The 26,954-nt window shown below is 34.5% G+C and overlaps 2 protein-coding genes across 2 annotated transcripts in view; one reads left to right on the top strand and one right to left on the bottom strand.

The window, feature by feature from the left end:
• The window catches only part of PARPBP (PARP1 binding protein), a gene marked incomplete at both ends in the record, with an annotated part of 50,234 nt that extends 25,848 nt beyond the window's left edge, over positions 1 to 24,386 (top strand). Inside the window, 5 exons of the mRNA XM_080612109.1 lie at positions 2,918 to 3,101; positions 8,317 to 8,495; positions 12,510 to 12,591; positions 23,266 to 23,416; positions 24,052 to 24,386. Coding sequence (XP_080468235.1) covers positions 2,918 to 3,101; positions 8,317 to 8,495; positions 12,510 to 12,591; positions 23,266 to 23,416; positions 24,052 to 24,386 — 931 coding nt within the window. The remainder of the gene's footprint in view (positions 1 to 2,917; positions 3,102 to 8,316; positions 8,496 to 12,509; positions 12,592 to 23,265; positions 23,417 to 24,051) is intronic.
• A 364-nt stretch (positions 24,387 to 24,750) lies between these two features.
• PMCH (pro-melanin concentrating hormone) lies at positions 24,751 to 25,994 on the bottom strand (the record flags this gene model as incomplete). The annotated part of the gene is made up of 3 exons (XM_080628954.1): positions 24,751 to 24,800; positions 25,033 to 25,234; positions 25,746 to 25,994. The coding sequence occupies 3 exons, from the start codon at positions 25,992 to 25,994 to the stop codon at positions 24,751 to 24,753; spliced, it is 501 nt and encodes a 166-aa protein (XP_080485080.1).
• Between the last annotated feature and the right edge of the window lie 960 nt (positions 25,995 to 26,954).

Genomic DNA, 26,954 nt, shown 5'->3' with positions numbered 1-26,954 from the left:
CAGAAGTTTTTCTGTTTAACCAAGCCTGCAAATCTAATGTGAATTGAGTAATCTTTAATCTGTAAAAGTTAAAGCTGAGAATTGTGTGGAAATATTAGGTTTTGACCTGGAAAAAAGCCAGAGGGAAAAAAAAAGTTTCAAGTTAACGTTAGGTTTTCTAAGTTATTTACAACACTCTTTTTCAGACAGAATAAGCCAAAACAGCAAGATCTCTGGCCCAGTTCCCTCTACGTATTTTGACAAGAAACAATATTGGCAAACTAGTTTTCCTGTGACTCAATTCCTATTATTAGCTAGCTTTGCCCACTTATTTTATATTTTCTGTGAATGTAGACATGCAAAGTTTCATTTGATGGATGTTCTCCCAATTAAAATTCTAAAATTCATCTTCAGAATTTAATGTCTATAAAAAATACCTTTCTTTCAATTTGTAAGGTATCTTTTTAGGATAAGTAGGCAGGAGCATGGAGGAAGCTAGTAAGCATTTAGAAAGTTGAAAAATTAGTCATTATCTCACTCTTAGGTATGTCACTTGCAGTAATAAAGCCATTGCCATTGCTCTGGGTTTTTGGCAGAGCTATGATTTACAGCATTATAGATGTACCTACATATTCTACCACTGCCAATAGCAGCTCAAGAGTTCAGGGTGTGTGAATGAATATAGAGCTGCTTTATACAGTCCATGTTATAGTTAAAACTACTGGTGTCTGAGCTAAATAGACTGTTAGGTTACATTCAACATGCTGCATTTCTGATTTGATTTAGACTATAAACCTGACTTAGAAAAAAGAAAAAGTGAAACTTCAGTAGGTGTGCTGTTAAAGGCAAGATATAATAGGCTACATTTTTTTTTTGTTTGTTTGTTTTTAGGGTTGTCCATCCTACCCACTTTTTAGATGTTGCAGGAAAGTGGCTAGTGTTTCTTAAAGTCTGGATAAAGAAACTGTAGGTTAATTGGAAAGAGAAGATGAATTATTGCAATAGATTGCAGCCAATCTGCTTCACAAAGGAAAAATTCTTAGAACAGGAGCTGAGAATGAATGAAATGGCCTTTGCTGCTTTTGCCTGACGTTAACTTTGGCTTTATAAAACTTAAATTTAAAAAAAATAAAGAAAAAAAGGGAAAAATAATCTCCAAACAAACCAACACAAACGCCAAACCTGACAAGAAGGCACTCTCATAACTGAACTTAGCATCGTGGCTGTATCTAGCTTCATTGGAATTTTTTGTCAAAAACATTGGTACTAGAAGGCTGGGGGTTTTCTTGCTTGTTTTAATTTTTTGAGTCACTATTGTCACTGCATAGAATCTACATACTTTAAGTGTATGAAACCTGATTGTACAACTTCAAAAGAAGGGTCCATGAACCCAGGAGATTGCCTCTGACACTGGCAATAAATACATGCCTTGTAAAAATAGAGAAAATCTTTATGATACTTTTCCTGAGTGCTGTCTTAATCTCCAGTTTCTGTTCAGGGTATTTTTTGGGACAGAGTTCTAGCTGTTGTTCCTGGGATTGAGGGTTTTTTAACAGAATGGGTCCTTTGTACCTCTTGTTATGATTTTATTTCTTCCTGTACTTTTACATGTGTTATTACCCTAACTATTCTATGATTAGCTGGTATTCAAGGGTCAAAAAACCTCTGTACATAAAAAAATAAAAGGGGAGGGAATCAATTATAAAAATTTTAAATTATAACCAATTTATAAATTTTTTTAATTGTGAGCAGTGTTGTTCAGGGGAGCACTTTCAACTCCTGAGTGGAAAGATGCACTTATAAATGACCAGTGGAATGAATTCTTGGAGCTGTAACTACTTCTTCTCACTCACCAGGTCTGGGTAAATCAAGGTGCACTTCTACAAGGATTTCATTTTTGGTGGCCAATTTTTTTTTTTTTTTTTTTTTTTTTTTGACACAAGGTCTTTGGTTTTTCCTGTGAATCTGCAAGAATGATTTTTTTTTTTTTTTTCTTCTTTTTTTACATATTCAGAATAATGTAGTCTGCCCAGCAGCCTGCTCTATTTTGATTTTTATATAATATCTGGGTTTTGCAATTCTGAAGCAGCAAGACATGATGTAATTTTCTCAGTACTGCCTATTGGAGCTTTATCTGTACAACTGTAAATGCTAATCACTCGAGAGTTTCACTGGGGACAGATCTGGTAGTTCTAATCCAAAAGTGATCCTACATGAAGTCTATCATACATGCAATGTGGATGGTTCAAGGTACAGGACCATGAAATGAACAGTCTAAACGTAGTTTAGATGCCCTCACAAATTCCTTCTCATCCTTCTGTAAGTGTTGAAATAAAGTCCCTATATCAATCAGATTCAATTATTTATATTTTTTATGTCAAACTGCATGGACACTTCATAATTAAACTGCTAAGTTTTTTCTGTAGCCATTTTTTTTTAGTTGATGAAAAGTGTGTGCTTTATGGCAAACAGTGATGTTCATCTCATCTAATTACTATCTATTTAAATAAAATTGAAAGCAGATTGATATTTTGAAGTACTTTCATGTAGCACAAAAGACTCAAAAATGTAATAGGCTGTTAAATTGGAAGTCATGTTCCAGTGAAACGTTTTTTGTTTTTTTCCACTTAAGAGCTTATGAGCAAAACAGTAACTGGAGGTTTAAAGAAAGTACTTGTATTTGAACTTTTATGGAGAAGTTAGTTTTGTGTTGCGGCTCAGAGTATTACTAGATGCTGAATTCATTACCTTTCCTTGTAATATTTTTAAGCAAACTATTATGTTGGACAGTACTTCTACACTGCTGTTTGATTTGAAAGATCAAAGCTGTTCTCTGAAGCGTTTTGATTAACTGTGAAGACTGGCTATGTTCAGCACTAATAGGTATACTAAAGTGCTGCCAAGATTAATGTGGAGATGACCCTGTGCCTATTTTCAGAATCGCAGGGGGGCGAATTCTGTCAACAGTGAAGATGCATTTGATAAAAGGCCGAAGCTGTGGGGATCCTTTCTGTCAGGCAGTAGAGGAAGTTGTACAAGATTTGGATTTGAAGATTAAAAATATTATCGATTCACAACATGAAGCCTTGACTGCCAGCACTACTGGGCTTAGTCCAGCACGGGTAATGGGACTTCTTTTGTTCTTTTTACTATTTAGCTTTACAAGAAAGCAAATGTCTTTTGCCTGTTTAGTTTCTTCTTTATATTTTAAAGGACTTTCTATAGAGTATTATCTTTTGCTAACAGTACAGAGCAGTGTCATTGTGGTTTTAAACTTTTTGAAAAGACTTATACTTGAGGATTACAGTGTGGATTTCAAAAAGCTGATTTACTTAAACTAAACTTCTTACCTCAAAATTGTAAATAAAATACTCTTCAAAACTTAATTTGTTGTAGAGATGTTATAGATGTAGATACTTATAACCATGATGTCATTAATTTTGTCACTAATTGCGAGCCAATAGAGCTATAGCAGATTTCCAAATAAAAATCCTCATGAAAATGGAATTAAGATTTGAGAACATGTATCAGTAATTTTGATTAGAATACACAGGTTTTAATTAGCTCAGCATCAATATTTCCAAGGGTAAGGCATTCAAAACAAGATTAAATAAGAATTCCAAAACATGGGAAAATGTGGAGATGGAGGGGAGTGAAAGTAAACCCCCAACCAACCAATGTCTAAGTTTTTCTCTATTAGCGTTTGAAGACAGCAATGAAACTATTAATGATTTTAGTCTCCTAGAAAGAATTAGGATACTTACAGTTCTTTGTCAAGTGTGGAAAACAGAATGCAGACTTTCTAGTTGTGGGTTTTTTGTACTTAAACCTGAATCTACTCAGGTATATGTTATGATCTGTTTTGTGATGAAAACATCAAGTAGCTTTAATTATTTTATTTTACATTGTTGATATATAAACTATCCAATTAATGTATTTTTAGCTAGGAAACTTTTTTAAAACTACAAACACGTTGAATGTACATTATTAGAATGTACATTTTTTGTGGAAATCACTGGAATTACCTCATGGTAACATGAAATTTAAACAAATTTTAATCAGGCTTCCAATGTGCTTTTTCTTCTGAATCTTTCATCTCTGTATTTCCCTGTTTACTTATCATATCCTTCTATTTCTTTCCCATCTGAAATATTGATCTCCATCATTAGTTGTCTGTATTTAGCTACTTGTATTACCGATAAAATTTTAAAAAGTTTAGATGGTTATAAGTAATGTAAAGCTATTTTACTAAAACTTTGTTCTTCAGAGAAATTAACCACAAAATTCCTTTTCCAAAACGTTTCATGTTTTTGTTTTCCATAGGTTATGTTTGTAGTCTAATGACTGTAGAAATGTTTACCACTATCTTTGTTGAGGCAGAATACAGAAAAGCTGGTTGTATCCTGATGTTGTTAGGAAATGTGGTTAAATATTTAAATCCATTGAAAGCAATGTAAAGTTAATGTTTTTCTCAAAATGGGCACCTGAGGGCAGCTTATGAACTTAACTGTATTACTGAAAGCCTGTGGTTCTATGTTGAAGTTTTTGCCAATTCTTGAGTTTAAGTTGATTGCTGGAACATCCCATCTACTTGTTGAAGGGCAGATTCTACTGGAACATTTCTCAGTGAGGAAATTTGAGTACACAGCAGAGGATGATGGGCTTTAACCTAATTCTTTTCACCATACCCAATACAACACATCCATACTCGCCACAGCATGGATGTAACTGAGAGCCGTCAGAGATGACTGTGGCCTGGATTTGACTAACATGCTGCTTAGCTTGACAAATCTAGTGCTATATTGGATTTACATGGCAAGGTTTTGGTAGTGGGGGGGGCTGTAAGGTCTTATATGCAGAAATACCAGAAGCTGGCCCTGTGTCAGAGAGAGCCAGCCAGCTCCAGAATGGGATCTGGCGCTCTCCATGCCAAAGCTGTGCCAGTCAGTGGTGGTTGTAGTGCCTCTGTGATAACATATGAGAAAGGGTAAAAAATGCTGCGCAACAGCAGTTGGGAGAGAGGAATGAGAATACATAAGAGAAAAAACGGTAGTCACCAACCTCAGTGAAGGAGGGGGAAGAGGTTCTCCAGGCACTGGAGTAGAGATTCCTGTGCAGCCCATGCTGAAGACTGCAGATGCAGGTTGTCCCCCTGCAGCCCATGGAGATCCATGGTGGAGCAGATAGCCACCCTGCAGCCTATGGAGGACCCAGGCTGGAGTAGGTGGATGTGCACTGAAGGAAGTTGTGACCCTCTTGAGAACCCATTCTGGAGCAGGTTTGTGGCAGAAACTAGCCCAGCAGCAGATTTTGTGGCAGGACATGTGACTTCATGGGGGACCTGTGCTTGGAGCAGTCTGTTCCACCCTGTGGAAAGGACTCAACCTGTAATAGTTCTTGAAGAACTGCAGCCAGTGTGAAGGACCCATGCTGCAGAAGTTTGTGAAGGACTGTATCCTATGGGAGGCACCCCATACAGGAGAAGAGGAGGAAGAAGCAGCAGCAGAGATGAAGTGTTAGGAACTAACTGCAACCCTTGTTCCCTGTCCCCCATGTGACTTGAGGGAAGGAAGTAGAAGAGTTGGGAGTGAAGTTGAGTCTGGAAAGAAGGGAGGGGTCCTATTCTGATTCATTGGCAATTAATTACATTAATTTCCTTAAGTTTGTTTTGCCCTTGATGGTAATTGGTAAGTGAACTCCCTGTCCTCATTTTGACCCAATGAGCTTTTCATCATATTTTCTCTCCCTGTCCTCTTCAGGAGGTGTGATAGAGCAGCTTGGTGGGCACCTGACAGCTAGCCAAGATCAACCCACCACAGTCCTTTGTGGTGCCCAATATGGGGCCTGTTGAATTAGAGCTAAAGACATTAACTGGGAGAGGTACTGGGCAAAATGTGAACTGAACACTGTTAGAGAGCAGAGTAAATGTGGGGAATTTTGTTTCTGTAACTGTGGTGAAAGGACAAGGGATTGAGTGTGTGTAAATTATCCGCCTTTGTCAGTGTTGTGATGCTATTTTGATTTTGGTGTGCAGAATAATTTTTGTTGATGTGAATGAAGCTTGTGAAGATTGTGTTCTGAATGTATATTGTAATGATAATCATAAATATGTGATTCACAGAGATGAGGCATAGAAAAGGAAGCTTAGGCAAATGTTAAGAGACGGATATCAAATTGCTTATTTTAGTGGAGCTTGGTTGGAAGACCATTTTACTAACCATATAGAGGGGTAGATTACTAATTAAAAAATAAAGCAAACAGAACAGAGCAAAGCAAAGCAGATGAAAAAAACCCCAACAAACCTGTAAGTTTTCCAAATGAATTTGAGCTGTATAAAAAAATTGGAGCATCTATATTCCATTAAGATCTCATGACAGCAAAGATGAATGCTTTGTGCTGAATTTCACATACAGCTTGGGTTTGTTTTTTTTTTATTATTATTTTTTTTATTTTTTTTTTTTTTTATTTTATAAGGAAACCTCCAAACCCTGAGGCTATAATTTTTCAGGGGAGGGGGGAGGAAAAAGAGAAGTTCTAATTCAGAATAAATACTGGTTTTGTTAGAATGTTATGGTTTTTTCATACATAAGAGACTGAATTGAGTTCTTTGAGTGCAAATTTAAAATATGTTTCTAACTACAGCACTGAAAATTATGCCTCCGCTATCTCCCGGGACAGCTGCTCCCTCATAAAATGTACCTGAAAAGAGTCACTTTGTTAGAAAAATATTTGCTTTTCTCCTGGCAGTGGCACTTTTCTTCCATCATTGCTCAGTTTTCCTGCAAATACCTGTTTCATAAGAAACCAGAGCTCCAGGAAAAAATATGACTGTATGCAGCAGGAAGCACTACTTTGTGTTGAAGCCTGCATGAGTGACTAATAGGAATTATGATTAATTTCTTCCCAAGAAAATTACTACTGTAAATGGAAACTGGCTGGTGTTTTTGGAACTAACCAGAATAGTCTGAAGTAGTTAATGGTCACTACCCTTGAAAGACTGAGCAACTATTTTATTGAAAAAATAATTTGAATAATGAATATAAGCTTCCTAATAAACAAGATGTTTTATGGCAGGGATTGTTGTCTTGCCTGAAGTTCTTATTGTGCCTTGGACAATAGGATTTTGATCTATGGCTAGTACACCAAGTCACTGTTGTTGTAGTACAAGACATTTCTGAAGGTCATCTTCTGGCAGTTAGGAGGTTATATTATGCTCTAAAGATTTTTTTTTTTTTCTTTTGTATATCATCAGTCAAGATGATGCCAAATTTGTACTTTTCTCATTAAGACAATTTTACTATGACACGCATGGCATTTTATAAAAATCTGTGATGTGGTGATGTAATGACTGAAGAGGTTCAGAATAAATTTTGAGGAAATTAAATAGTACTGAAATAGGCCAATTCTGTAAAGCCAAGTAACAACCATTTCTGTAATTGCTATTTCTAGCTATTGATTATAACTTATACTAACTGACTGACATGTGTTGCTATGGTTTCTTGAAAGCTACATACATTAATTGATGTAATCAAATAGAGAGAGAAATAGAATTTGATCTTTTAAAGTCTGTATTTAAAAGCAGTTAGCTGATTAGATAAATGCAGTTCATTGCTTATCCTGTCCTTCTGAACCAAGTTCGGCTATCCAATGTTTCTGTGTATTAGTAAATAAGAAAGCCTGTAATTTTTAAAATCTACTACTGTGTGTTAAGCCCTAAATTTCTTTATGGAGCTCCTAGTACTTTTAAAGAAAAATATAGCAAACTTGCAATTCTTGCAGTCCCATAGTGGCTATGGAGTTCTACATATGTACTGCTGACTGTAGCATTGAGCACTTCCAGATGTGGATTGTTATTTTCTTTAAGGAATTCTTTATTCTTGAGGAAAATCGTGAGGAATCTATCCTGTTCCGAACACCAGGAGATTGTGCCAAGTACCTCTGTTGTCAAATCTTGATGAAAATCTCACTTCTAACCAACTGCTTTAGCAGATTCAGTTAGTCAGAGGAGTTGGACTTCACCAGAATGTGTTTGTGTACCCCATAGCACTCAAATTGGTTGTGAGAAAATAATCATGGTTTCATCACAGATTTGTATATTTATCTGTGTGACTTGCTCATCAGTGTATACCTCCAGCTGGCAGTGATCTAGACTTTACTAATTGCTTGGGATGAGCAAGAAACTTTCCCATGGGCAGTTTACCCGTAAATGCTTACTGTGAAAGGAAAGGAGAGTATTCTCACCCCTTGTGCTGATATGAGTTGCTTTTGGAGGTGAGCTATTAGTCTGGCTTGCTGACCTTTCCTGTTGTGTGTTCCTTTTAATTTTTTTGCTTCCAGCCAAAATTGCATTCTGTAAATCATGGCACTGCATACTGTGGCAGAGATACTGTAAAGGTCTTACTAGTTCTTCTGGATGAAGAAGCTGTCAATCTGCCCACCCAGAACAAAGCAGAACTATTATATGACAATGAAAACTTAAATTTGTTTGGAATCACCTCTGTTTTGACACTCTTCAGGTGAGTACTAGAAGACTTCTTTTTGTGTTGACTTTATTTCTTTATTTTTAAAATCTTTTACTAAGGGGCTAACAAAGCATTGGTATTACTTCTACAGAGCAAATGACCAAAATACAGGCTATTGTGAGGTTAAGTTTCCCTATTTAGGTGTAAAGAGAAAGCATTCTTAGAACAGTCTGAAATTCTCAAAACTATTCTACTTCCCCGTTGCATTTTCTGTATCTTCAAGGTACTTTCGTAATATGGACTTTTTGAGCTAGTAAATTTCTGAGCTGCACAAAAACCATTGCAACAAATTTCCAAGTACTCACCTCTTGATTTTGGACTCTTAAGTTCAAATACTGTCAGTTCTAATTAGATTACTAGCCAATTTGAAGATGCCTCCTTTGTCTAGCTATGACATGAGATTTTTTTTTTTTATTATATCCTTTGTTTTATCTACATAGTAATCATTTTGTAGAGACAATTTTAAATAATTTTTTCTTATCCACCAGTGAGGATAGTATTGCACAAAGGATGCTGAAACAAAATTACATGCATGAAGATTTATTAATCATATCTGTAGCTGATGTCATAAATTGGCTTTAATGGTGGAAGTTACTTTTGGAGAACAATAAAATCAAAAGAAGAGGGAGAATAGAGAAAGAAAAACACCTCTTGCTGGTGCCTAGCTGAGAAGTAAAGCAGCCAGGGTTCAAAGATAAGCGTCCTTTGTAGTACAGTGGTTAGTTTCCCAAAAGTCCTTTTCTCAAGTTAAATATATTGTTTTCATAAGGACCTGCTGTAGCCCCTTATTGGTTGTCCCTGCTTTTGATGTCTTTAGCAGTGATTGGAGTATCTGTTCAGCAGGGCAGGGGCTGTGTGGCCAGTTGCTCATCAAGCTCTGTGCTTGCACAGTTTTTGGGTTCCCCAAGATAAAAGATGATCTACACTGAAAAGGGTAGGAACAGCGGGGAAGACAAGGGTGTTTCTTATGCTCCTGGCAAATGTTTACCATGACTCAGCATAACAACACTATCAGGGTGTGGAGGTGCAGGGCTGTGAGAATGACAGCAAGGAAAGAGAAAAACAGCGACAGGTCCTAAAATGGAAGATGGAGGATTCTTAAAGTCAAAGAATTCAAAGGTTTCATTAGATTTATCATTCAACATATTTTATGAAACAAAAGGAAGCACATTCTAATAGAACTTAAAATCAATTTCCCTAGTAAGAATTCTAAATTAACCTGTAGTTTTTAATATAAACAACTGCTTGTAACAACATGTTGTCGAATGTTTCTTTCACTTCTCAAATATCTATGGATTGCTGTAGTTATACATTTCTGTTTCATTATCTAGCAAGCTTAAAATAACACTGATTTTAGTCTCTTGTTTTTCTATTACTTCAGATTCGGGAAAATTGCTTCATTAATTTAACAAACCTCTCCGTGGCTGTATTTTTATCAGAACGATAAGGAGCTTAATCAGATTTAGGTTAATGTTCTATGTGAATGGAATCGAGGCCCACCTGAATTCTTCTGAATTAAACACTATTATTCAGAGCTAGAAAACTTGATTATTATTTTTAAGAAACTCTAATTTAAAATGGGTTTAAAACCACTTATTTCTGAATAAGAGTGCCTACTGAGTGCTCTGATTTCATTTACCTAATTTGATTTTTTCAGCTGAATTAATTTTCTTGAATTGAATATTCTTGAAAGGATAAACATTTGATTCTCAGTGTAGGTGTAAGCAGCTACTGCTACTTGGGACTTTATATTGTAATCTAGACAATTCTTGTGATCTCCTTAGTTATTCTTAGCGGTTGATTTGGTTTAGATTTTATTTTCCAGTGTGTGTATATTTGTATATATATATGTATATTTAATATTAAATGTATGCTTCCATTTAAAAAAATTATTTTGAAGTAATTTACTCAAAGTATTGAATTTATGCTCCTAAATGTTTTGAGAATAAAAAAAGAAACTTGAAAACAACACCTGTTCTCAAATCTGTGTTTTGCGTTTCTCTAACAGCTTTGCTGTAAGGTTCAAAATGCTTTTATAAATGCTGAACACCTTAATACTACACAAGATACTAGCTAAGGTGTCACTGATTTGCAGCAATGTACAGGCATCTCTATGATACAGCACTTTTTTGTTAATGCTTATGTCTCAAATATTTGATCTAGAGTGTTTGCAGACTTTTTGCCAATCTATTGTTAACAGTAAATCTGGAACAGTTTATAGGATAAATGGCACTACCTTTGGCAATAAGCATCACTGCAGTTTTCAGTCTCTTAGTTATTCTGATTCTGTGTATTAGATTGTTGGTCACCTTGTATGATAGTTATTCTTTTATGGGGTTTTATCACATGGTAGTTATTCTTCTGAGGTTTTTCACAATGCTTTTTGTTATTTCTATAGATTTCATTACTGGAGTATTGCAAAATATGTTTAAAGTTTCTGGGTAGCTTTGTCTAGGTTCTGATCAGCCGGAGAGATCATTGTCTTCAGGTGAAATCTGAGGTTAAATGAGAGCTTCTCTTTCACAAAACTTCAGCATTTCAGGAATTCATGTTGCTTTTTTTTTTTTTCTTCTTTTAATAAACTTCTAGATCAGTTGGTTATGTTTATTTCTCTGCACTGACATCCTGCAAAGAGCTACTGCTGAGAAGCAACTATTGGGTTGTTCAACTTTTTGTTGGCTTTCTTTAATTAAAACTATTTTCATTGTAAATTGTGAAATGCATGTGTATTTGGGAATTGAAAATGTAAACCCTGACAATACATCCTTAGTGAACATTCTAACCAAAATGAAGCTTTTCTTATTTAATGTGTCCTTTAGTGTATCCATCAAATATTTTCTTTCTGTAAGCACCTCATTTCAGTCTTCTGGAAAATATTCTTATATAATTAATGATATTATTTTTTTAGAGTTAAATTTTGCATTACTATGGAATGAAGTATTTTCATAACCTTTTTCCATAAAGGTTATCTTCCTATCCTGTTAAAGCTAAATCCAGTTAGTTTCTTTTCTTGATTTTTAAATTTCCTTCTATTTAAGGAATGCCTGTGTTGATCTGGTATACAGACCAAAGAATCTCTTGAAAACCCATTTCTGTGAGCACTGAAAAGGAAACTAACCTATTCATGTGCTGGAGAAGCAGTGGTGATTTAATCAGTTGCTTATTCTGAGGAATCATCAGTTGGTAGAAAAATGAGATGCTGAGAATTTAGTCATTACAGGTTACAAAGGCTCATGAACCAGAACACTGGCATAGACAGGAGCATGGTGAAGCTACATATTTTTGCAATTTAAATAACAAAAACACTGCAAGGTCCTGTAGGGATTTTGTACCACAGACAAATAGAAATAAATAAAATAGATTAGGCTAAATTTTTTTGAATGTCTGAGTAGAATGAGCTAAGTAAATGAAATGAGTTATTTTTGAAAAGAAAAAAAAAATGCCCTCATATGCACACTGGCTTGCCATGAGCATAAGCAGAGGAAGTAATTATTTACAGATGCACAGATTCGTTCTTATTTCAAACCAAAAACTCCCTTTTACATGCATCAATAATTTTGTTGCATTATATATATCAAAAATTTTCATCAATGTATTCACATACTGAAATATAGGAGGATGGAAGCATTTTGTTTGTTTGAGCATTTCTAGTGAAAAGTCTGTAAATATGAGGAAAATTATTCTGGATGTGAACTGGATGCTGTTCAAGGGGATTTAAGTAGGATGGTGACCTGGTAACACAACATCAGCATTGCAAATAATAATGCGGTTGTGGTTCTGTAATATTGTAAACATACTGCAAAATACCAGAAATTGTAACTGTAAGTTTGATTTCATTATGCTGTCTTTACTTGTCACAGTACATGTGGTTACCTAGGAAAGGAGAAAACAAAGTAAGGCTTGGAGAGCAAAGATACTTCCTGTTCCTGAGAGACTTAGTATGGTAACTGGTTTTCTTAATAATTGCATTTATACATTCTAAATACTTCTTATCTCATTCTAATATAGATCTCCAGCACAATCCAATGGATCTTCTCCAAAACCTCTTCGACAGCGTATTCAGGAATCTATGGATGAAAAAAAAATGAAGGTACTGTGTAGGAATTGCTATGAGACTATAGGTGTACTGAAATAATAATGCTAAAATGAAAACAGCTACATTTTAGTGTTACAATTTAGCTGAGTATTTGAGAATTTTAACCCATAGCTAAAGAAATATAATTGTGATTAAACTGTGGTAATTAGCCCAACTGCTGTACTATGAATGGAAATATCTAAAATGTAAGAAGAGAGAGGCTTTAAATTTAAAAGTACTTCCTAATGAAAATCTTGTACTGGAGATATACCGAATTAATCTCTTGCTCTTCATTTAACCATCTTTGTGTTTCAGAACTATAGAAATAAAACTGAAGCTATGTGAAAATAGAAAGAAAATACAGCACAGGCACCTGATTTCAGTTCTGATCATATAGGCATTCTAAAAGCGTAATAGTGTCTTTTACATTGCTTTGAGGGGGAGATTATTTTTATTTGAAACATTCTGATTCCCATAATTCCTGATTCCCATAATTCTCATAAAGCTTTTCCCATGGCTTTGAGAGCAATAAAATAAAGTTGCTAATGTTTGCTATTTTGTAGATGGAACGAAACATTGGGAGGGTTGGTATTGTGAATGGCACTAATCAAAAGAACAACTTCAGTGTTTCTGAAAATGAAAGTGTTCCAGTGTACTGCATTTTACATAGTCTTTTTTTCCTTAAAATTGTCTGACTTGAACGTTGGGACTATGGAAAGAGGCAGAGCTTGTATCTTTTACAGCATTTCAACAGAGAGCTAAATAAAAGTGACCTAATATTTTTTACAGTGTTAGTTAGTCCTGACAAGAGGTAAACACAAATGTAATTAGTATATAAGGAAGAAAACAGAGGTTTTTTAAGCCATCACAATCAGTTCCAGAGCAACACAATGAAAAATTTCTTTCTGCCATTGGACATGAGAATTTTAGCATATTACGTGCTTGAGAAGTAGAAAGTTATTAAAGGAAGTAAAATGACAAGTGCTGTCAGTATTTTCAGCAGTGTTTTAAATACACCCTAACTTGATTCTGAATGCTTTTTTTGAAATAGGGGTGGGGTGGGTGATGGGTGTTTTGGATACATACACTAATTATGGTGAAACTTAGCTTAAAACTCATAGGCAAATTATGAAAGGCTGAAGCTGATAAAGGATCTTCATTATATTAATTTTATGATGAACAGGCCTATTTAAATGGCAGCTTTAGTCATCAAATAGCAAAAATGTGATTTGCTGTTTGCATGATACGTTGAAATAGTTTTCTTATCTAAATAGAGTTTTTATAATTGGATTCATGAACAGCTGTGTTCAGTATCAAATTGCAAAAATTATTATTTAAAAGTAATTACCTGTCACATTTGAGACCTTTACTGCAAATCCTACAAGGTTTTTGGCAGAAACTGTCAAAAATAGGCGTCTTGAGACCTGATTAATGCTATGAAACTATTTTAATTTTTTTTTTGGGGAAATGCTTCTATGCTAATCAAGAATACCAGATTAGCTACCATAATTTCTGTGCAAATAGTAGGTCTTTCAGAGGTCTTTGAGTAATTGAATGAGTTCTACTTCAGGAGCAGGATTTGTATTCCAAAGGGTCGTCTTGGCACTCTCCTGTGCTGTTTTTGTAGTGCCTGACTCTAGTAAGGGTTCTGTGACTCCTATGATCCTTGGTAATACAAGAATCTGACTTTTCCTGTAGGGCTCTTGTCCTAGGCTTGCTTCATCATGATTGACAAAATAACATATACCTGCAGCAAAATAGAATGAAACCTCTAATGTTTTTAATCAATAATTTTTGATAACAATATAATTTTTGATAACTTTCAGTCAAATTCTAGAACTGATTTTTGATACTCATCAGGTATCTAAGCTAATTGAATATATAAATGACTTTTTGTCTTATGAAAACCAAAATTCAAAGAGAACAAGCAGCAGGTTTTAAGTCTGTGCTTCACACTTGGAAACTTTCTTTGGCATCTTAGACTGTAATCTTGAGTATAGTTTTAGCTTTTGTATACCAAATCTGTGAAGGTGGACTCTCTTCCCCCGCTTTAGCAATTTGGATGGTAACGTGTGATTAACTTGTTAAAATGAATGGCTGTTTGGGACTATACAACTTGTATCTTAGAGCAACACTGTGGCTGCTAAACTGGCTCTAGTAATCACAGTCAGTCTTCTTTACGGCGTTCTTCCAGTGCATCCTGTTGTACCAGGGAGACAAAGTACAGCATGAAACTGAGGCCAAATATCTCAAGATGTTTTTCCATTAAAAAAACTTAAAATAAAAATCATGCAGTTCAGAGTATAATTTTTCATCAATTACATATAGGCATAGAGTCTTCTTACTCAAGATACTTGAGTATTTCACATGATGTTTGTAATTCTCTTTTTCTGTGAATCAGCCAAACAATGCCATCTAAAATACACTATATTCATGTGAAATCTGGAATTATTCTTCTGGCATTCCTATGTTCACTTTAGGCCTGTTTCTCCTTCCTTCCAGTCAACTAAAACTGCTGTTGCCAAACAACAAATGACTTGTAACTAAAACTCAGGTAGTTCTGTCATTTATCCTTGATCTCCATTTTCTTACATAAAATCCTGCTTTCTTTCTTGAAACAGTCATCTCTAATTTTGTCTTTTTCTGTTTTTCTTTCTACCGAACGATTTCTACAGACTTTCTTTTGCATGTTTCTACTCTTTCCTTTTCTTCCTTTTCTATGAAGATTTTATAGGGAGGGCCCTGTTTTTCTCTTTCAGTACGTTATTTGTGGATGAATACATTTGCAAATAGAATTTAAGCTATCATCTTTGTATGAACAGTTCACAGATCTACACCTGACCTAAGTGTCTTCTCCGTAAACGCTGACATCTTTTGTTACTTCTATACCATTGTGCCAATACCCAGCTGTTGATCTTGAGGTGGTAGGTCTTGTTTTTCCTGGTGTATTTAACATTATGGTATCCTACCTGTTACTTTTTTCAGTCCATAATATCTCCGGAATATATTTTTCTGTATCTGTATGTGCACTCAACTACAACTCATGAAATGTTCATTTAGCTTTTTTATGTGCTGCTGTGTATTTTTCTTGGACTTGACAGCTGCAGCTTTGTCCTGTCTCTCTTCACTTGAGATTGCTGTTAAAAAAGTTATCAAAGTGATTAGACACTTGATGCCATTCTTCTGTTTGCATCTCAATCTGTCCCTTTACGTTGTAGTGCATATAAACTACTTGTTTTAACCTATGCCAACCCATTGGTTTTTATTGATTTGCAGTTTAGAGATATCTGTCCTTGCTTACATTCAGCCTGCAGTATCAGTCTTCATTGTTCATTTGTTAATTTTCAGACTAGCTATTTCAGCTGCCTGTTTTATACTGTTTCTTATGGCTTAAAGAGATTTCCTATAGGTATTTGCAGAACTCATTATCCTCCTTTGAAACCTTTTCCAATACCTCTAAATCAACTTCTCCCCAATACCGAGCAGTGCTTTGTGTTGAGATAGATGCCCATTATAATTACTAATTTCAGTTCCTTTCTCTGTGAATCTGTATATTTCTTGTCTTAGATTGTAATGTCTCTTGGTAGAAATAAATCTTGTTCTGTCTTTACTATGCAGCACATAACACAATAAATTACTTGTCCATGACTGTAGCTCTCAAGTGCTGGATTAATATTTATCACCTTCTTATACTAAATATCAGTCTTCATTATTATTAATACAACCATCTTACAGGCTACTTGTAAAATTCGCAGTTGTAAATTTTGTTATGCATAATGCCCTCTTTTAAACAATTGACTCAGAAGGGGTACTGTATTTTTTTTTTTAATAAAACAAAAGCAAAATGATGTTTCTTCTCGATGTCACTGATTATTCTGAGAATTTTCTTATGCAGTGTGTGTGGTGATAGCATTAGTTCTATAAAATTGTCCTATCAACCTTTTTAGCATGCTGCCTCTTGACAGGTGGTTAGAAGTTAGTCTATAGTACAGATTTGCGATGTCTCATTAGAACCTGTCCCATAAAAGTCTCATTTTCCATGACATTTGATAGGGGAAGAAAAACATGGTAGTGATGATTAGTTTGTATGCTTAGTCTCATCAGATGTATGTGTTGAATAAAGAAGTTTAGGAAAATCTAGAAAACAAAAGGAGAAACACTTCCCCCCCAGAAAAAGAGTGGGTGGTGGGGAGGAGACAGGGAGGAGAGGGGTTTAAAAATCATTATGCCCTCTCCTTCCTGAAGAGGAAGTGATCTCTTAACTCCTGAAGAATTATGTGGAGGAGTGCAGATTGATAATATTTAGACCTAGGGCACAACAGCATGTGTATGTGTCTAGTATCTAAAAATATGGAGACTGGATAAAGTAAATGAGTAGCTATGAACTGGAATTGGTGTTTAAAAATAAAATTAATCTGTGGGTATTTCCATTGTGCCAAAAAAAAAATTCCTGGCAACAGTGAAAGACAAAGAAATATTTTTGTCTTTCAATCCTCATTAAATACTGGAAGAGATGCAGAAAGATCACCTAACTATAATGGCATTTGTTAGGAGGAGAAGCTGTAGCTCTTATCCCTTGAGAAGAAAGAAGCCTGGGGAACTAGCATGTTGCATTTTTTTAATTCCCTCTAGCAAAAGCAGGTAAGAGTAATAATAAGAAAGTCAATCATCTTGTGAGAGACGGTTTCAAGTTTATCTGTTGTTTAAGTGAAGTGTCTTCTGGTGAATGCTGTTTTGTGGAAGGAGTCTTTAATTCAGAAAAGTCTATAGGAAGTCTATTGAACTGTATCTCTTGTCAGTTGCCCTTATCACTCCTTTCTGCTTTAAAAAAATATATATAAAGTTTATATATATTTATAAATACAGGAGAGGTATTTTATATGACGAAGGTTTATCTAAACTTACATCTGCTTCTTCAAATCATGCTTGAATTTATATGAAATTGATAGATACCCTATTGTTTGACTCCTTATGTTGTTTATTTCAATCAGGTTATGTAAGTCCTTTATACTGGGGGGGGGGGGAAGAAGGGCTGTTACAATCACCTATCTTGTTTAGGTTAAAGAGCAACTTAGAACAAAAATGTTGCATAATAACATTTTCTTCTTTCTTCTGCATCAGAAAAGATTAATTGCACTTTTAAGTTGTATGTACTGTTCCTGAGCTAATGGAATTGAATGAAACTGGACTTTAGGAGTTAAGAAGGAAGCAACAAAAACTATTAGGATATGAGCATGCAATATATGAGAGAGTAACAGATTTTTTTTTTTTTTCTTTTTTTAATTTAGGATTATTTTGGCCTTTTATTACATTGTTTTAGAAATCGTGCTGCATTGTTAACACATTTACCCTGAAACAGCTGCAAGGACTTTCAGTAGTTTGGCATGTGTTTTTCTTAATGTAACTGGAGACAACCTTTCCTATATGAGGCACTATTTCCCTCCAATTGGGAACATAACTGTAGTTTTAGTTCTAAAAATTTATGGCTTAAGAAGTCTAACAAATCTTGGCATGCTTGAAGTTCATTGTAATTTTACTGTGTATAGAAATCCTTCCAAGGAAAAAGCTTCACAAAGCAAAAAATCCTTTTCTGCCTTTCCCATGTGACTTGTTCATGCCTATATAAAATGACTTAATATCTAGCTTCATGCACTGCTGTTATTTTTCATTGCTTAGTTCTCCAAATGCTGTTACTTGAGAGAATTGTTTTGCCTATTTGGGATTCCAATACAAATAAACTGTGACTTGGAAAGCTAACAACAGGAAGTTATCAAGAGGTTTCTGTATGCCCACTGTAATTGTGAACAGAAAACTCATGGTATTAGAGAAAACACTCTTTCTCAGGTAGCAGTTTCATGTATTGTAGCAAGAAAAAAATATTTATAAGTGGAATATGATTATGGAGAACACTAAGCTGATTTACAGCTTCAATGTGTATGGAGTATGCTAAAAATGAGTGTATGGAGTAAGGTGTAGGAGAGGAGAAAAAGGTTATGTTCAGTATAAAATCTGAGGTAAGACTTTTAGTTTCAGTTGATAAACAACACTTGTGTAGAAAATACCATTTTGTTTCTACAAGACCCCTAAAATACTTTCCTAGTATCCATAGCTGTGAGTTCTGAATACTTCTGAAACACAATAATGAGGTGATTTGAGGCTAAATGTTCTCAAAGCAGTTGTAGATTAATTTGGGATAGCAAAAGGCTGGTACAATGTCATGCTAAAAGAAATTGATAGTTTCAGTACAATAAAAGCTTGCTATTACCTGAGCTATTCAGGGCATTTTTCATGCTTGAATAACATGATGCTTTGGTTTGGCAGTGATACTTACATTTTATTCTTTCTTTTGCATTCCCTTCTTTTTTTTTTCTTTTAATTTTCTTTCAAGTTACCATTTTTTTTCATCTGAAAGGACAAGGGTAATAGAAGATATTTTTTCTTTTTATCTCTTTTCCCCTTCCAAATAGCACTCTAATTGTTTGGCTAGAAAATAAAAACATGTGTTTGTTGTTACTGATGTAGGTTTTCAAATTCTATTATGCCATTCCAGTGTATAAAAACCAAATCTCGACATTCTTGACTAAATATTGGCAGAACTGCCTGTATGCAGATGCTGAAAGGAGATCTGGAACAGATTATCAACTAACATTTAGAAATAAATAGAGCATGCACCATTAATATTTCACGTAAAAGTGAATGTTTATATCTTGAACAACTGAAAAACTTCTCTAGATATAGAAATCAAAGTGAATGTCCTGCTTCCTTTACTCATTAGGACTACTAATTGACTACATGCACTAAAACAGTCTTAAAATCTGCCATACTTTCTTCTAGTTGAACAGCATTAACAGTTAAGCCCTTTTTCTGAAGTGCAGCAGGATTTTTTTTTTTTTTGTACAGGGATAAAAGCAGCATCCTGTTTGCTTATGAAGAGGACAGGGCATACTAAGTGAGTTTATTGCATGCCATTTTTGTGCAACTACTTGATTCACAAACTGAGCTCCCAACGTATTTTTGCTCTCCCAGAGCTGTAGGTCATTAGGCTGGTGCCCTCAAAGCAGTGGATTTCAGGGAATTTAATATAAAAGAATTCTGATTTCTAAGAGCTATTTTAGGCTATCGATAGGCTTCATTATGTGTGCTTCAATAACGTTTTAAGTTGCTCTTTTTTTCCTTAAAAACATTCCAGTGAAGCACTACTTTTCGATTTAGCACTGGACTTGTGCTCTTTTGTTCTGCCTTCAGTCCATTAAAAGTTACTTATTGCTACCTCATTCAATGTAATACACTTGTTTTTACTAGAGAATATCCATTCCGAGACTAGTTGGGAAGTTTGACTGCTTCAACAAATTTAGTTTTGCGCTCTTGATTTATATATATGTAAATTAGTATTAGCATCAGCTGAAACAGTCATATTAGTAAAGCTTTGTCTACTGTTTGCAAATGATTAAATGGTATGTGATGCAATATGGAGTGAAGTTTGGAGGTCTATTTCAAGCTTCAGTGAAGTTGAAACAGACAGATGGGTTTGTGCAGCAAGTGTTTCAGTGTTTGAGCTTGACTTCTGTCCTTTTACTGTTTTTTTTTTTTTTTTTTTTTTTAATCCCTGCAAAATGAATTAGTGAAGCATTAGATAGGTGGTAAAAAGAAACCCTAATGTCCCAAAAACTAACTGGATTTATTGTTGGTTATAGGAAGGTAACTACCAGGCTTTCTTGCTCAAGGTTCATGGTTTTTGTGCTGTTTGTTATAGCTTCATCAACTCAACAGAAATTTTAGCTTATTTTTGTCTTGCAATATGAATGTGTTAGAACTCTGTGCAAATTATTGTTCAATATTTTTTGATGTGTGGCTTTTGCTGAACAATAAATAAAAATTGAGGGAATTGTAAAGATTGACATGAAGTGTTTGAGAAACATAGCGAATACAGACATATATTTTGCATTAATATTACAGTAACTTTAAGCTTAAAGAAAATTAAGCCCTTTGTATTCTCAATATTGTAATTGCACAATTAGATGTTCATTAAGTTTAAACTATATTAGGGTTGCATGTTTAATTATTCCACATTCCTAAGCTGATTCTGAGTGTAGCTTTCCCATCTTTCAAAACACTTTCTGAAAAGACTGTAAAGTTAATGGCATACACTTAATGACTTGGTGAGCTAAAGCATAAACTTGAAGCACACAAAGCCTTGTAGATGTCTATGTATATCGTCTTACTTTAAGGTAAATGTTTTAGGTGTAGAGTAGATTAACACCTAAATACTAGAATTGTTGAGAGTCAGGCTGGCTAGTTCTCCCTGTTAAATCCACCGTTCTTTCTCAGTCTGTTATCTGGCATGGATAAATTGCAGTTTGGGAGTGATGAACAACTGGGAAAATTTGGTCTCTAACTCTTGAAGGAAATGCTGAGTTTTAAAGTAAAAATATATATGTGCCGTCTTACTAAGTCAGAAACAACTGTTTCTGTAAACTTATGGGATTTTTTTTTTTTTCTCTCCAAAAAAGAAGTCTAGGTGTGTTCATCTGACCAACTGTAGTTATCACAAAGAGGTACTTGGATTGGATCTCAGTGATAAAAACCTGGAGTCTGTTAGTTTAGCTTATATGCATGAAAACGGTATTGATGAAAGTGGCATAAATTATGACTGAATTTTGTGGATGAAGGCCTTTGTGAAAGTGGGTTTCTGGGAACATATTCTTTTCTTTCTAAAACAGATTTTGTGTTGGAGGAAAAATATTTCTATAAGGGTCAAACCCAAACACTAGGATTTTAACATGCTTTTGCTAACAAGAAATGTAGACTTGCATAATACAAACTTCTTAATCAGAAGTGGCTTTAAACCTCTTAATTGACAAATCATTCCTGTTATTTGTATAATTTCTTTTGTGATGGTGTTTCTTACTACTTCTTTTTCCTGATGTTTGTACTGCACCACCTGTTCAACTGAAATTTATTTCAATTCACCTGTGCTGTTGTAATAGAATTATTAGCCAAAACTCCTAATATATTGTAATTATCTCCTCTGTGCTGTACTTTTCAACAGATTTTGTATAATCCAGTCGACTTTCAAATGGAAGTGAGGGTAGGATTTTCTTACAGTCTATAGGATTTGTGACAAATTGGCTAGAAATGCAAAGCTTGACTGTGAAATTCTGAGCTGATGTGAAGCTGTAACAAGTGCAAACTGAGGAAGTTTGACCTGAAACAGTAAATTCCATTAAATATGGATATATTGAGTATAATGAAAATTTTTATTTCATTTTTTGTAGTTGAGGCAAATATGTTGATTTGCCTGTGCTAGATTTCCTCATTCCAAAAGTAGGAGGTGGAGATGAGCATGAAGAATCAGATGTGATAGTGTTATTTAATACTGTAGGTCTGTGGCAACTTATATTAGATGGTACGTTTTAAGAACCATATCCTGGGCTGCATCAAAAGGAGTGTGACCAGCAGGTTGAAGGAGGTGATCCTGCCCCTCTACTCTGCTCTCATGAGACCTCACTTGGAGCATTGTGTGCAGTTCTGGTGTCCTCAACATAAAAAGGACATGGAACTGTTGGAACAAGTCCAGAGGAGGGCCACGAGGATGATGAGGGACTGGAGCACTTCCCGTATGAAGATAAGCTGAGCAAGGTGGGGCTGTTCAGCCTGGAGAAGAGAAGGCTGCGTGGAGACCTCATAGCAGCCTTCCAGTATCTGAAGGGGGCCTACAAGGATGCTGGGAATGGACTATTCATCAGGGACTGTAGGGGCAGGACAAGGGGTAACGGGTTCAAACTTAAACAGGGGAAGTTTAGATTGGATATAAGGAAGAAATTCTTTACTGTGAGGGTGGTGAGGCACTTGAATGGGTTGCCCAGGGAAGTTGTGAATGCTCTGTCCCTGGTGGTATTCAAGGCCAGGTTGGACGAAGCCTTGGGTGGCATGTGTTAATGTGAGGTGTCCCTGCCCATGGCAGGGGGGTTGGAACTAGATGATCTTAAGGTCCTTTCCAACCCTCACTATTCTATGATTCTATAAGAGATGTGGAGTTAGATGTTGGTATTCAACAAAGAAATGTCTTTGTTTTGTGAGTAAATGGGAAATCCATAATTTGCAAAGAAAGTTCAGAAATAATACTTTATATTCCAGTTTTTAGGTATAAGTATATTGAAGCTTAATTTATATTATTTGTCATTCATTTTCAGTATTTCTGTTATGCTTTCCTGTGTTTGAATTGGTGGTGAAACTCATCCTATACTTGACATTTCTGAACTCAAAAATGATGACCTGTAGAAGTATGATAATTGACTGTAGCTGTGACAGCTATTCAAAATGGTAGTCTACAGTCCATCAGAAGAGGGAGCTAACTAATTTTTACAGCTTCAACCTAAGTTTTTCTGTCAATGTGTAACTTTCTATAAGAGACTAAAGAAGTTTTGAAAATTATTTTAGCGCTTTAATAGAATAATTTGCTAGTAGTATTGAAACCCTTTGTGCTTTGTAAGTTAATACTTCACAAATATATTTTATGTGAGCATACTCATTTTTCTGGTGTTTTTTCTTTTCTTTTTTTTTTTTTTTTTTTTTTGATCTAAGAGCTTTCATGACAGAAGAACGTGGAAACATTATATTACTGTTCTTGCAGGTGTTGTCTTTTACTTTCATAAATAATTAAAGCTAGTACCAAATTGCTATTTGCAGATGAAGCAATCTTCAATCAAATCTCAGTTTGCATCTACATATAAAAATGAGTTCACTGAAATAAATGGTCGACATTTCCTCAGCAGTAGCCAAATTCCAACCTGCACAAATCCTGCACCAAAGCAACAATTAAAAGCTGGATATGTCACAGGTAAGCTGTAGCAGGAATGTATAAGTAAATATGACAGCTAATATTTTAAATGTTATCAAACAAGGCTTTAGTAAAGATCAAGCATAAATGTTTTCAAGGAAAAAGGCTGTCATTGCTCTGTGTATGCTATGATCAGTTAAATGTTTTTGCATTAAAATTGTAATGCTAATGCTTTGAAAATATAAATCTGCTTGAAAAATATGTATTACTATCTTGAGGTAAAAATTGATACATTTTACATACATTGCGTAATGTTTTGTCTTATTTTACAAAAATAAGTGAAATTTGTATTTTTGCCATTAAAAAAGTGGAAAATTACTTTTACTCCACTATAAATCAAATCATATATGTAATTTATTTCTGGGGCCTTTAAGCATCTTTTTCAGTATCTTAAAGTTATAAATCTATTTTCCTAGGTTAGTTACTGTTACATGTTTTTGAGTAATGTAATTTTAAATTGGCAATGCACTCACGAACACATAGCAAATGTAACTGCAGTAAAGCAACATGGTTTTGTTTTACTGATAATGCACTAGTTTTGATTAAAACATGTGACAGCCCTCTAGAAAAAGGATGAATAATCCCAGGTAACTTTTTATTTCTTCACATATGTTTTTGATATTCTTACATGACAGAAGGTATGAATTCATGTCTTGATGTACCAGTGCTCGGAACTATTTCTGAAAATGTTCACCAGACTAGAAGTTATACAGAAATGGGAAAGCTCAGTTGTCAGCCAAGAAACAAGAACTCCAAGAATGAACAGATGGATTTGAATAATGACAAAGTAATCTGTGATAAGGAAAGTGAACCATCTTTGCAAAAAAATACTAAAAGATCTAAGACTTCAAACAGTCCTCAAAAGGAATTGGACAGCAAAATCACTGGAAAAAGAAAACACAGCAAAACTGCAACCAAGAATAAGCTGATTGCTGGTCAGGCAAAATTAACTCACTTTTTTAGACTGTAAGGTTTTGCTTTTGCATATGTAGTACGTTGACTGGTTCAGAAGATGTAAAATTTTGTGAAAATTTAGTGAAATTCATTATTGCTTCCTTTCATACTCAAATAAGTGGAAGTAGCTTGTGTGCAAAATTAGACAAATACTTACAGGTCTAGATTATGCAGAAGTCTTTTATTTTTTGATAACAGTACATCATTAGTAATTACAACTATGTTCTTTTTTGGTAATGAATTGTTTCCTGCTACAATGTGATGGTAATGTATTTTTGGATGCATATGTATAGCCACACTGAGACACAGTAACTCCAAAATACATTAAATTCATAATAAAATGTTTGATCTTCAAAGGAGGTGCTGTAGATCAGTAGTTTTCAGACTTGCCAACAAGGTCGATAGACTCTTCCCAGCATACATCTGAGCACTATAAGGGCGAAAAAAAAATAGCTGGCAGATTAACTCATGAAAGAACTAGAAACCTTTGTGTCCCATGGAAATACTAATTTAATAAATTTAACAAATGCTTCCTCCCTTGTGTACCGAATCAGAATAGACATGGAGTTTCTAAATGAACTTTTATCAAATTGCTATATAGACATTGCATTATACTTTGCCAGAATGAAGTAATTGTTGTGTAAAAATAGAAATATACTTACTGTCAAAATCTCTTCTTCCTATAGGGAATTTAGCTGAATTTTCTTCATTTGCAGTCTCTCTTTCCTGTATTGATTCAATATTTTGAATTTCAGTGTCAGCTGGAAAAGCCATGGTTCTCTTCAGTGCAAGATAAGGTAGTTGCTTTGTACCCAAGTTGATTGGCATAACATGATTTAAGAAATCATGTCTGGAACCTGTGTCCTGTTTTAAGGGAAAACAAGAGTAGCAGTTTATCTTTAAATCAGTTGTGTTCACTTCTTATATTCCAGTTTTTATACTTAGCAGTGCAAGTACTTTATCTTTCAAGTTGATATTTTAAGAGTAATGACCTGCATTGCGTCTCTGGCTGAAATGGTTTTATGGTAAAAATCATGATAAAATAATTAGTCTTATATTTGGTGAAGTTAAAAACTTGTTGCTGCACATAGAGTCATGCTGAATCACATAAATATAGGGTTTTTTCTCCCCATATTTTGGCTACATATAGTTCTTGTAAAAATCAAATTTTTTCCTATTCAACTGTCCAAGTTACAAGTTTAAAAATCTTGGAATTAGATACTTAACTTAAAAGTTCATTCTTGTTTATAGTATGCTAAACTGATATTTTTGTATATTCACCAGATTATTGCTTTAAATTATATTTGTTTTTTAAAGGGCTATAAAGAGAATTTCAATTTTACAATTAACCTAAAACATAAAACTGAAAACTCACCAAAAACTTCATCTTTCTGTCATCCTCTTCATCTAAAACGCTTCTGTCTTCAGTCTTATAATGCTTCAGCAAAGGTATAGTGCCTCTGCTCACAGTTATATCTCCATTTCGAAGAGTTTTTCCTAGATTTAATGTGGTTAGCAACATATTTTTGTCTTCTGCTTTTTGCAGAGATTTTGAAGCTGAGAGGTGAAAACCTTGAGAAAAAAGAGAGAGGAAGAGAATTAACATGTATGATGAGATACACATTCTTAGTTACTTAACTCTTGCATAGAAGTTAAGCAGTTTCCAAATTTCAAGGAAGCTTTTCCAGTTGTAAATTTATGCTCTCTATGTATGTCCACTTTATATATTTTACAGATTGAATGGAAACTGCTTCAATGGATGATGACTTCATTCTTTTGAAAAGACTCTTACTAAGGAATAACCTTTTCTATAATCCTTCTAATCCCATCTGTTGTTTAGAACTACTTAAACATTTCTTTAGCATGGATAATTTGTTTATTTGTATGTTAGAACAGCACAGATTAGTTCCCTTTTGATGAATCAGTATAACAAAGTTCACAAAGTGGTGTCCATTTGTGTTCTTTATAAAGCCTTACCTCCAGTTAAGGCAATTTAAGAAAAAGAACTAATCTATATAATGAGCATGGTTGTTCTAAAGGTGTGATCTATCATAGTTTTTGATCAAAACTGATTCACTGAAGAGTTGAAAAGCTTAACATTTAACATCAGCTTAGACTGCTATTATGTTAGAGCTGAAATCATTAACTTGTATTTTGATATCCATTATGTCAGGTTGCATTATTCAGAGCTTATGTCTTGAAATCCTTATTAATACCTAAGTAATTGTATTTGTCTGCATTTTCTTTCTGAAAATGGACCTTTCCCAGATACAAATATAATATAGTCAGATAAGAATGCTTGCTAAGAATGTAGAAAGAAAAGTGAACTTTGTAATTTAAAAAGTCTTTGAAGTCTACCTATTACCTTGAGGAAAGAAATGGAGGAGTTTCTGCATAATGTTTTTTGTTTGGTGGGTTTAGTGTTTGGTTGATTGTTGGTTGGTTGTGGTTTTTTTTTTTTTTTCCTCACCTTATCTGGAAAGCAAACAGGGCCAGCTCAAATTTAGCTAATCTCTTTGTCAGTGATACAAAATGCCTATTTAGTTGCTGTGTGACTCTTAGCTGGTACCCGTCTCTTAAATTC

Source organism: Psittacula echo (genome assembly GCF_963264785.1).
Source record: "Psittacula echo genome assembly, chromosome: 1".
In the NCBI taxonomy this organism is placed as follows: Eukaryota; Metazoa; Chordata; class Aves; order Psittaciformes; family Psittacidae; genus Psittacula; species Psittacula echo.
The sequence above is the reverse complement of the archived record's forward strand: the minus strand, read 5'-3'. Positions and strand labels throughout refer to the sequence as shown.